Source organism: Schistocerca nitens, chromosome 8, assembly GCF_023898315.1.
Source record: "Schistocerca nitens isolate TAMUIC-IGC-003100 chromosome 8, iqSchNite1.1, whole genome shotgun sequence".
NCBI classification, from domain to species: domain Eukaryota; kingdom Metazoa; phylum Arthropoda; class Insecta; order Orthoptera; family Acrididae; genus Schistocerca; species Schistocerca nitens.
In genome coordinates, this window is record NC_064621.1 from 481,621,000 (window position 1) to 481,632,672 (window position 11,673).

General features: G+C 44.4%; 1 protein-coding gene across 1 annotated transcript in view; it reads left to right on the top strand.

The window, feature by feature from the left end:
• LOC126198825 (nose resistant to fluoxetine protein 6-like) overlaps nucleotides 1-10,838 on the top strand; it is a 105,711-nt gene extending 94,873 nt beyond the window's left edge. Inside the window, exons 9-10 of the mRNA XM_049935397.1 lie at nucleotides 3,127-3,247; nucleotides 9,642-10,838. Of these exons, the coding sequence (XP_049791354.1) occupies nucleotides 3,127-3,247; nucleotides 9,642-9,808 (288 nt within the window). The 3' untranslated portion in view covers nucleotides 9,809-10,838. The remainder of the gene's footprint in view (nucleotides 1-3,126; nucleotides 3,248-9,641) is intronic.
• The last annotated feature ends 835 nt before the right edge of the window (nucleotides 10,839-11,673 follow it).

Consider the following 11,673-nt stretch of genomic DNA (forward strand, 5'->3'; position numbering starts at 1 on the left):
AGAGCCATTTGAACCATTTATTTCATGGTCACCCTCTTGGTTAACACGTTCCGCTACGGCCGATTTATCCGTATTTCACTGAGACGAAAGACATATCGGAAACATCGCATTATCATGCACGCAAGTATAGAGAGGCTTTTTTCATATATACAGGGTGTTACAAAAAGGTACGGCCAAACTTTCAGGAAACATTCCTCACACACAAATAAAGAAAAGATGTTATGTGGACATGTGTCCGGAAACGCTTAATTTCCATGTTAGAGCTCATTTTAGTTTCGTCAGTATGTACTGTACTTCCTCGATTCACCGCCAGTTGGCCCAATTGAAGGAAGGTAATGTTGAATTCGGTTCTTGTGTTGACATGCGACTCATTGCTCTACAGTACTAGCATCAAGCACATCAGTACGTAGCATCAACAGGTTAGTGTTCATCACGAATGTGGTTTTGCAGTCAGTGCAATGTTTAAAAATGTGGAGTTGGCAGATGCCCATTTGATGTATGGATTAGCACGGGGCAATAGCCGTGGCGCGGAACGTTTGTATCGAGACAGATTTCCAGAACGAAGGTGTCCCGACAGGAAGACGTTCGAAGCAATTGATCGGCGTCTTAGGGAGCACGGAATATTCCAGCCTATGCCTCGCGACTGGGGAAGACTTATAACGACGAGGACACCTGCAATGGACGAGGCAATTCTTGGAGCAGTTGACGATAACCCTAATGTCAGCGTCAGAGAAGTTGCTGCTGTACAAGGTAACGTTGACCATGTCACTGTATGAAGAGTGCTACGGGAGAACCAGTTGTTTCCGTACCATGTACAGCGTGTGCAGCCACTATCAGCAGCTGATTGGCCTCCACGGGTACACTTCTGCGAATGGTTCAATCAACAATGTGTCAATCCTCATTTCAATGCAAATGTTCTCTTTACGGATGAGGCTTTATTCCAACGTGATCAAATTGTAAATTTTCACAATCAACATGTGTGGGCTGACGAGAATCCGCACGCAATTGTGCAATCACGTTATCAACACAGATTTTCTGTGAACGTTTGTGCAGGCATTGTTGGTGATGTCTTGATTGGGCCCCATGTTCTTCCACCTACGCTCAATGGAGCACGTTATCATGATTTCATAAGGGATACTCTACCTGTGCTGCTAGAACATGTGCCTTTACAAGTACGACACAACATGTGGTTCATGCACGATGGAGCTCCTGCACATTTCAGTCCAAGTGTTCGTACACTTCTCAACAACAGATTCGGTGACCGATGGATTGGTAGAGGCGGACCAATTCCATGGCCTCCACGCTCTCCTGACCTCAACCCTCTTGACTTTCATTTATGGGGGCATTTGAAAGCTCTTGTCTACGCAACCCCGGCACCAAATGTAGAGACTCTTCGTGCTCGTATTGTGGACGGCTGTGAAACAATACGCCATTCTCCAGGGCTGCATCAGCGCATCAGGGATTCCATGCGACGGAGGGTGGATGCATGCATGTATCCTCGCTAACGGAGGACATTTTGAGTATTTCCTGTAACAAAGTGTTTGAAGTCACGCTGGTACGTTCTGTTGCTGTGTGTTTCCATTCCATGATTAATGTGATTTGAAGAGAAGTAATGAAATGAGCTCTAACATGGAAAGTAATCGTTTCCGGACACATGTCCACATAACACATTTTTTTTCTTTGTGTGTGAGGAATGTGTGCTGAAAGTTTGGCCGTGCCTTTTTGTAACACCCTGTATATTCCCTCGAGTTTTGGTTGCAGGTCCCCTCTTTGCCTCTGAAAACGTCTCCCGCAGTCGGGGAGGAAACATTACGAGAAAGTTTTATACATCGGCCACGGCCTACCGGAAAGATTACACTTTACCGATCCTGACGACGCTCTTGCTCTCTGAAATCACGTTTGAGACGTTGTTACACGATATTGGCATGATTCCTCCCCGTTTTTATAGTTACCTATCTGTATATTTGTATTGTATTGTATGGAACTGGGGACCTAGGAACGACGGAGAGGCTTCGCCCCACCGTAGCCCTCAATGGTACACAACCCCACAACAGGCTACAGCAGTCCACTCAGAGTTATTGTGCGGTTCGGCCCCCACCGGAAACGTCTCGCGCCAGAAGGGTGTAACCCCAGTGTTTGCGTGGTAGAGTAATTATGGTGTACGCGTGCGTGGGGAAAGTATTAGTGCAGCACTTGCCGACATAGAGTAACTGAGGAGGAATAAGGGGAACCAGCCCGCATTCGCCGAGGCAGATGGAAAACATCCTTAAAAACGATCCACAGACCTGATGACACAGCGGACCTCGACACTACTCCGCCGGGTGGATTCGTGCCGGGGACCGGCACGCGTTCCCGCCCGGAAAGAAGTGCGCTAGATCGCACGGTTAACCGGGCGGGCTATTTATCAATCTTCTTACCTTTTGTCCATCACATTACAAAAGACGATACGCTACCCACCAGGATAACGGAGAGCGCTACCGCGCTGCTTCCTGGACTCGTTTAGGCGCGCCGGCCCCGGATCGAATCCGCCCTGCGGATTACCGACAACGGACGGTGTGCCGGCCAGCCCGGATGTGGTTTTTAGGCGGTTTTCCAGATCCTCCTTGGTGAATACCGGACTGGTCCCCACGTCTCGCCTCACTTACACGACTCGCTGACATTTGAAACACATTCACACTATTTCACCATTTACACTAGACGCAGACAGCTGGGGTACACTGATTCCGTCCTGGGGGGGGGGGGGAGGGGGGGGTATTGGAAGGCGGCAGAAGGGCATCCGGCCATCCCTTCAAATTAACCATGCCAAATCCGTACTCAATCCTGCCGACCCTGCGCATAATGCGATATAAAGGCTGTAGCAAAAGAAAGAAAAAAGAATTACAAAAGACGATACGCTGTCAAACTAAAAACACGACATCTTGGTTATGAGTACAATCGAACACTTTCCTTTATTATTCAGTCACTTGCGTGTTAAGCGCTGGTCCAGTTCGTGTGGTAACTTCTGGTGCTCAGGGTGGTCGCTCGCCTTTTCTGTTACCATTCATATGTTTCGGCGATTGTGCTCGGCTCTAGTACTGAGCTGGCTGTGCGGACGGCAGTAACCATCTTGGCTGTTCTTTCCCGCAGATCCAGTCGGCCATCGGCGTGCTGGTGACGTCACTGGGCGTGTCGCTGGTGCTGCACCTCACTGTGGAGCTGCCCACCGTCGCGCTGTCCAAGGAGTTCCTGCGCCCGCCTCCCCCGACGGGTGAGTCACGCCTCGCCCAAATACCGTAATAACTTACGGGAATGCAGCTGGTTGACGTCGTCGACAACGGCCGATATTTCGACAGCAGCACACTCTGCCATTTTCAAGACCAAACGGGAGAAAGTAAGCGATGTCTAAGGAAATTTAATACCTCGATTTTCAGAGGAACTCCGGAAAGATAACGTGCGTGCGCCCCCCCCCCTACCCCGCCCCCCTACCCCCCCCCCCCCCCCCCCACACACACACTGTCATCACTAGCTCCATCACAAACCAAGGACGACCGACGTCAAAAGTTACAGACAGTAAAATTAATAATCGACTGGTGAGTTAGCATGAACTCTGTCCCTCTGTTTTTTGAGATGGGAGAGAGCAGGACTCCATGCAGAGTTTAAACAAGAACCACAATATTCATTTATAAAGTTAATCTCTAATTTAGTTTCAATAGCTTCCTTAATAACACTATCCCAGTAACAGGATGTGCATACCAGAATCTCCGTGATGTTATACTCCATTGAATGACCGGTGCCAAGACAGTGCTCTGCAGTGGCGGATATGTTAGGCTGTTGTAAGCGTGTGTGCCGCTTATGCCTAGTACACCGGTCCTTCACACTCCTGATAGTCTGACCAACATATGACATGCCGCAACTGCAAGGAACACAGTTGGCATCCGATTTAAGCAACCAAGACTGTCCTTTACGAAACCTAAACGAACGCTAACCTTAGATGGCGGTCGAAAAACACACTTCACATTATATTTCCGCAATATGGCCAACTCTATTCGAAATTCTACCTGCATAAGGCAAAAAGTCCGTAAGCTTTGGTGTCACCTCGGTATATCATCATCAATTACCCGGCCCACAATTTGTCGGTAGCAGAACGATACTTTTGCTGTTTGGAGTTCATGGCAGTGAGAAATTGAACGACCTTTTAGGACACCTGAATTTAATCCACCTGAATATTTGTTTCACAATGCAGATGGATAAGGATGGTTGTCTTCTCTTCCTTGGTGTGTTAGTCGAGAGGAAGGTGAATGGTACGTTGGGACATGCCGTTTACAGGAAATCTGCTCGCATTGACTTCTATCAGCGGGCGAAATTTTCACCATCCCGCTCAACGTGAAGCGGTACTTCGTTCCTTGGTTCACAGGGTCCATGTCATCTCGGACCCTAAGAGTGTGTCAGCTGAGTTAGCCCATCTCGAAGTCACCTTTCGTCAGAATGGTTAAAGTGAAACACAGATCAGACGTGCGTTGTGCTATCGACGCACCGTGCACCAGGCGAGGGATGATAACGAGATGGCAGCAGATTCTATGGGCGTTTTGCGTTACGCAGGGAGCATTTCGAACAGGATTGGTCGTATTTTGCTGCAAAATGATCTGAAGTGTGTTTTTCAGCCACCATCTAAGATCAGCGTCCTTTTAGGTTCCGTAAAGGATGATCGTGGCTTGCGGAAGGCGGTTGTCTACAATACTCCTTGCAGTTGTGGCATGGCAGATATTGGTGAGAGTATCAGGATTATAGAGGACCGGTGTACTCAGCATAGGCGGCACACATGCTTCCAACAGCCGAACAAATCCGTCATTGCAGAAAATTTTCTCGGCACCGGTCATCCTATGGAATAAAACAACACGGAGATTCTGGCATGCTCTTCCAGCTACTGGGATAGCGTTACTAAGGAAGATATTGAAATTAAGTTAGGAAGTAACCTTATAAATAGAGATTGTGGTTCTTCTTTAAACTCTGCATGGACTCCTGCTCTCACCCATCTCATAAAACAGAGGGACAAAGTTTATGCTACCCCATCCATTGAATATTAACTTCACTATCTATAACTTCTAACGATCTTTGGTTTATGACGGCACTAGTGATTACATTGTGTGTGTGTGTGTGTGTGTGTGTGTGTGTGTGTGTGTGTGTGTGTGTGTTTGTTTTATCTTTCCAGAGTTTCTCTGAAAACCGAGCTATTAATATTTCCTTGCACAACGCTTACTTACTGCAGTCTTGCCTTGAAAATGGTAGGGTGTGCTCCTGTCGAAATATCGGCGGTGGTCGACGACGTCTCCCGGCTGCATTCCCATAAGTTTTTGAAAACATTGTATACACTGGGAGAAATTCAGGTTTCACAAAATCCTTCCCGTTTGTCCTTCCTGTTTTACCCACAGTAAATGCGTCGAAAGCAACTGGTCTTCCATGGCAGTTGGTTTCGTCCTAGTTTTACCACAGAAATACGCCAGTGCGATTCACCTGAAATCTCTTTTACACTAGTGACGTTCTTATCTCAGTCGACAAGTGTGTCTGCAGCAGCGCCTATGGCGTACTATTCCTGTAGTCAGTGTCGCCTGTCACTCTCGTTGTCATAAAATTAAGGGCCTAACAATGACAGTAAAATGAAATGAAATGTGAGTGAAATCTTATGGGACTTAACTGCTAAGGTCATCAGTCCCTAAGCTTACACACTAAATAACCTAAATTATCCTAAGGACAAACACACACACCCATGCCCGAGGGAGGACTCGAACCTCCACCGGGACCAGCCGCGCAATCCATGACTGCAACAGTGACAGCAGATGTTACTAATGAACAAAGTTTTTCTTTCGTCATCGTTTGCGCTATAGGCATGTTCCGTCTCTTAACTATCCAGCCGTCTTTTTCTTTGTCTTCCAACGGATCTTGTACCTAAAGGACTGAAATTTAATGGTTGCTTTGGTGGTCTTGAAGTTGGCATTCTGTGTAGATGTCCTAGCCAGCTTTGTAGATTAGACATGTACTTCTCATATATACGTTGCATCTGAAGCTCTGCTTTTCTTGTGCAGCCCTTCAGTCTTCTTAGAAATTTCATTTCTTCCTCTAGTTTTCTCACTTTTGAATAGTCTTTCAATGTTTTACTTTGTATAACTTAATTTTTCCTAAAGCTTTTTCTCAATGTTCTATCGATTGTTGTGCGTATCATTCCACATAAAAATGATTCATTGTGAATATTCTTGACAAAGGTCGCGTGGTAAATTCTCCACACTGGTTAGATGTAAGAGAATAGGTTCAGTGTTGCTCGAACATTTAAAAACACCATTTGTTTGCTCAGTAAAATAGATGCATACAAACACTTCAAACAATATTTATAATAGCGCTTTTTTTATTTGATCCTTTTTTTATCTCGCTTTCTAAGTGCGAAATGACATGGAAAACTGCTCAGTAGATGCGACGTTCTACTGTTGAAACGAGATTCATTAAGAAATCTTTATCTATTTACGTTCTTATTTGTGCACAGTGAAAGCTTTTTCTTCGTCCAGGTGTTCTAAATAGTAGATTATTATGTGCTTCCACATATTTGGTTTGCCTTGTGGGAGAACACTAGTAGAAAAAAACATGCAGTTCTCACGCTATCCTTACGATGTGACACGAAAAACTAAACTACTAAACTGGAGATTGAGAAGGCACAAAAAAAGCGAACGCTGCACGCTGCGAGGAGAGGTTAATTTCCGACATTGACCTTGCTGACCCACTTGCCAAGTGGCTGGCGGCTCTCTCTCTCTCTCTCTCTCTCTCTCTCTCTCTCTCTCTCTCTCTCTCTCATTTTCCAAAATCTTTGAGGAGAGTTGCTATACTGAGAAAGCTGAGAACGCAATTTAATGGTCACGTACCAAATTTTACAAGCATTAAATAATAAAATAGCGCCGGATACTACTTTCTGCGACCTATCTAAGACATTTGATTGTGTGACTCACGGTATTGTCTTTGATATACTGAAGCGCCGCGCGGGATTAGCGGAGCGGTCAGAGGCGCTGCAGTCATGGACTGTGCGGCTGGTCCCGGCGGAGGTTCGAGTCCTCCCTTGGGCATGGGTGTGTGTGTTTGTCCTTAAGATAATTTAAGTTAAGTAGTGTGTAAGCTTAGGGACTGATGACCTTAGCAGTTAAGTCCCACAAGATTTCACACACATTTGAACATTTGATTTTTGATATACTGAAGCTTTATGGGATTGCTGGTATACCCAAACAATGGATGATATCATATCTAACCAAAAGATGTGGAAACTCGTCCCTAGTAATTCAACTAATACAGTCCGGGGAAATAATTGTGACTGGGGAGAAATCAAGGCACAATCTTAGGTTCAGTGTTGTTCCTCATTTATGTAAACAATCTTCCATCTAATATACAAGCAGCAGAATTAACTCATTTTGCGGATGACACTAGTATTGTAATCAATCCAAGTATACATACAAATACAAATAAATGGTAAACAATGTTCTTAAAAGTATCATTGGCTGGTTTTCTGCAAATGATCTCGCCCTTAGTTTTAAAAAGACAAAACATATTCATTTCTGCATATGGAGGGGTACTACACAAATGATAAGTGTAACACATGGTGAGGAAGTAATAGATAGGTTGGAAACTTCAAAATTCTTGGCTGTCCACATTGCTCAGAATTTAAACAGGCAAATGCACATTTTGTAATTCCTAAAACAACTTAGTTGAGACACATTTGCACATAGAATCGCTGCACATCTTGGGAGGGACAATCCGGTAAGTTGACATACTTCGCAGATTTTCAGTAATGTCATAAGGAATAATTTTCCTGAGTAACTAATTTTAAAGAAAGAAAATCTTCATTGCTCAAATACGTGCTGTAAGAATAATACGTGGTGTTCACTCACAATTGTCTCTTTAAGGGGGGTAGGACGTCAAACGGGCCGACTTGGTGCAGGCGAGGCATCACAGGGCATTTTAATTTCCAGTGTCTATACTTTTACAAATAAATTCATAAAACTTTGTCAGCATCTCCAGGAAGGATTCAGGATTCACACTCATTACAGTGGAAGTTCGAAAACATAACAAAATAATTTTTTTTTACGTGTGAAATTTCATCATTTTTCACTTACTAATGGCTGCATTGGTTGCTATGGGTACACTTTTCTTCATAAGTTAGAGAGATTCTTCGATGAATTTTGCACAGCATACATGCCATACTTACAGGTGTATGAAATTCTAGAATTTATGTAATTCATGAAAAAACGATCTGTTGTATTTCGAACTTCATGTTTAGAAAAAAACACAAATTTTATAGTTAATTACCTCAATTTTTACCACAGTTTTTAATAGATTTGGAAAATTCTAGAGTTTTGTACACCTTTAAGTATCGTTTGTATGCTGTGCAAAATTCATCGAACCATCTCTCTTACTTTCTTACTTAAGAAGAAAAGTGTACCTATAGCAACAAATGCTGCCATTAGTAAGTGAAAAAACTGGTGAAAATTATTTTGTTATGTTTTCTAACTTCCACTGCTATGAATGTGATTTATGAATCCTTCCTGGTCATGCTGACAAAGTTTTATGAATTTATTTGTAAAAATATAGACAGTGGAAATTAAAATGTCCTGTGGTGCCTCTCCTGCTCCAAGTCGGCCCGTTTGACGTCCTACCCCCCCTTTAGGGGTTGGACACACTGACTACAGCTTCATAGTGTATTTAGTTCCTCATGAATTTTGTTGTAATTATTCACTACAGTTAAATGGAACAATTATGTACGGGATACAATACCGAAGGAAGAATGACATTTATTAATCCACATTAAGGTTGCCTTTATCACAAAAAGGGGTGCCTAATGCTGTAAGTAAAATGTTTGATTGCTTACCCAGTGACGTAAAATGTCTGACAGACAGCAAAGTAAAATCTGAAAACAATCTGGAAAAGTTTCTCCTGGACAACTGCTTTTATTCCTCGGCACAATTTCTATTTCTGTAATGTGTAGGAGGTGGTGTAATCGTTACGTATCACGACGATGTGCTCACTCCCTCACTCCCCTCTCACTCCCTCCCTCTCTCTCACTCCCTCCCTCTCTCTCACTCCCTCCCTCTCTCTCACTCCCTCCCTCTCTCTCACTCCCTCCCTCTCTCTCACTCCCTCCCTCTCTCTCACTCCCTCCCTCTCTCTCACTCCCTCCCTCTCTCTCACTCCCTCCCTCTCTCTCACTCCCTCCCTCTCTCTCTCTCTCACTCACTCACTCTCTCTCTCACTCACTCACTCTCTCTCTCTCTCTCTCTCTCTCTCTCTCTCTCTCTCTCACACACACACACACACACACTCTCTCTCTCTCTCTCTCTCTCTCTAGATAGTGGGACTTAGTTCGATGAACATCTATAAGTGCTGTTAGCCAGTTGTAGGAACTATTTTTCTTCCTTCCAGGTACCGCCGGCCAGTGTGGTCGAGCGGTTCTAGGCGCTTTAGTCCGGAACTGCGCGACCCCTACGGTCGCAGGTTCGAATCCTGCCTCGGGCATGGACGTGTGTGATGTCCTTAGGTTAGTTAGGTTTAAGTAGTTCTAAGTTCTAGGGGACTGATGACCTCAGATGTTAAGTCCCATAATGCTGAGAGCCATTTGAACCATTTGAACCTTCCAGGTACCAATCAAGCGCGGGCGACTGCCGTCGCCAAAGGCGGGGTGGACTCGCGCGCCGAGGAGCACGCCGTGGACGTCGGCTGCTACGAGAACCAGGGCCTCGACCTGTCCCTGGAGAAGCAGGGACCCTCGCAGTCCAGCACAGAGGCGACCGCCCCGCAACCCTGAGGCTACACAGCGTCCAGCAGCTGGTGCTAGAACCTTCTTCTCGCGGCCTGCCTGCAAAGACAAACAACACGGGTGTTAGTGTTGTGGAAACGAGAAGGACACACTGTTGCACAATACGGTGTCATGTTCCTGTTGGGACACCTGACTTTCAACAGATAAATTTACAATGCAGGGTTTCCTGTGTTTGAAATGGACGTTGTTGTGAAAGTCGTACTAAAGGTTTCGCTACGTGCTGCGACTACGATAGTTTCGCCCACTAGTCGACAGTTACTGTAATTTCATAGTAGTACTAATGCTAGGGTAGGATTGTCAACAGCGTTGGACCGGTTCCCACATTTGTATACACCCGTGGGACCAAATTTATTTTAGCTGTATGATGTATTTATTACTCTTGTACCTGAATAGTATATTCCTCTGCAACTGATCGTTGTCATTTAAGGTTTGAAGAGTTCTATTTTTATATTATAATTGCTGCCTTGCCGAGTAATAAAATACTGAAAATACAGGGTTCTAAATGCATATGGAAAACGTAGGTGGGAACTTGATGCCTGTCACCGTTAAGTATATCACAGGATTCATCCTTGTTACTTGTCCCAAACGTTTTACATAGCAGAACAAGATCTTCTGTAGACGTAAGTTCCTATTACAACGTACTTAAAAGCTTTTAACATATTTTTTTAAGCTTAGACAATATTTATCCTGAAGCTAGTTACGGGTTCACTCTATCAGCAATTTTATTCGTCAGACACACAAAAAGTGTGGACTACGAATCATTGACATGGTTGTGATCCGGGTCAGCTTTAACCTGTAAGAGGTATCTAGATATCTTTATTTTTTTAATTTGACAACCACCTACCACAGGTTTCCATTGATATACTGTCTTCATTGTTTAAGATTTAATATGTTAATTCTTAGCATGCTGTTTATTATAATACAGGTAACTCCATATTTCTGATTAAAATGTTTTTTTGTGTGTTGCTCAAAAGTTCCTAGTGCTGTTTACAGCTGAAGCTGCTAATTGGAAATTGTCTTTCAGTCATACTAATTTGCATAAAACACAAAGAACAAAAATTGTAAATAAAATTTTGACTGCAATAAATAAGTTTTTACGCGGGTATAATGTTACGTGTTTGGCAATGTTGCCGGCCGAAGTGGCCGTGCGGTTAAAGGCGCTGCAGTCTGGAACCGCAAGACCGCTACGGTCGCAGGTTCGAATCCTGCCTCGGGCATGGATGTTTGTGATGTCCTTAAGTTAGTTAGGTTTAAGTAGTTCTAAGTTCTAGGGGACTAATGACCTCAGAAGTTGAGTCCCATAGTGCTCAGAGCCATTTGAACCATTTTTGGCAATGTTTGTTGTATTTACCAATGACAACTTTGTACAATAAGGACGAACGTTGGTGGACACACGTTCTTTCCAGTATAATTACCTGTAGACTAACATGACCACAGGATGCTATGCACATGGCATAGAACTGCTACCAATGCTCCCTCCAGTTTACACACACACACACACACACACACACACACACACACACACACACACACCAATGGGTGCATCTACTGAGGCAGTGCAATAGTTCTGTCCTTTGCAAAGCGTTGCGGCTGCCCAATGCGCAATACCTCGTGGAAGAGACCGCCATTTCTGTACTCCAAGCAGGAAGAGAAAATCCAGGTGGATAAAACAATGACGTGAGACGGCTTTCGCAACGAATGTGAAGCAGTTCGATCGCCGTAAGAAATCCGATTGAGGTCTTGCAACTCTGCAATGAAGCCCACAGCAGTCTGTCCGTCACCATTCCAGAACGTTACAAGTGCCTCACAAGTCTTTACAGAGTATTGTGGGAACAAGATTCAAAGTTTCATCC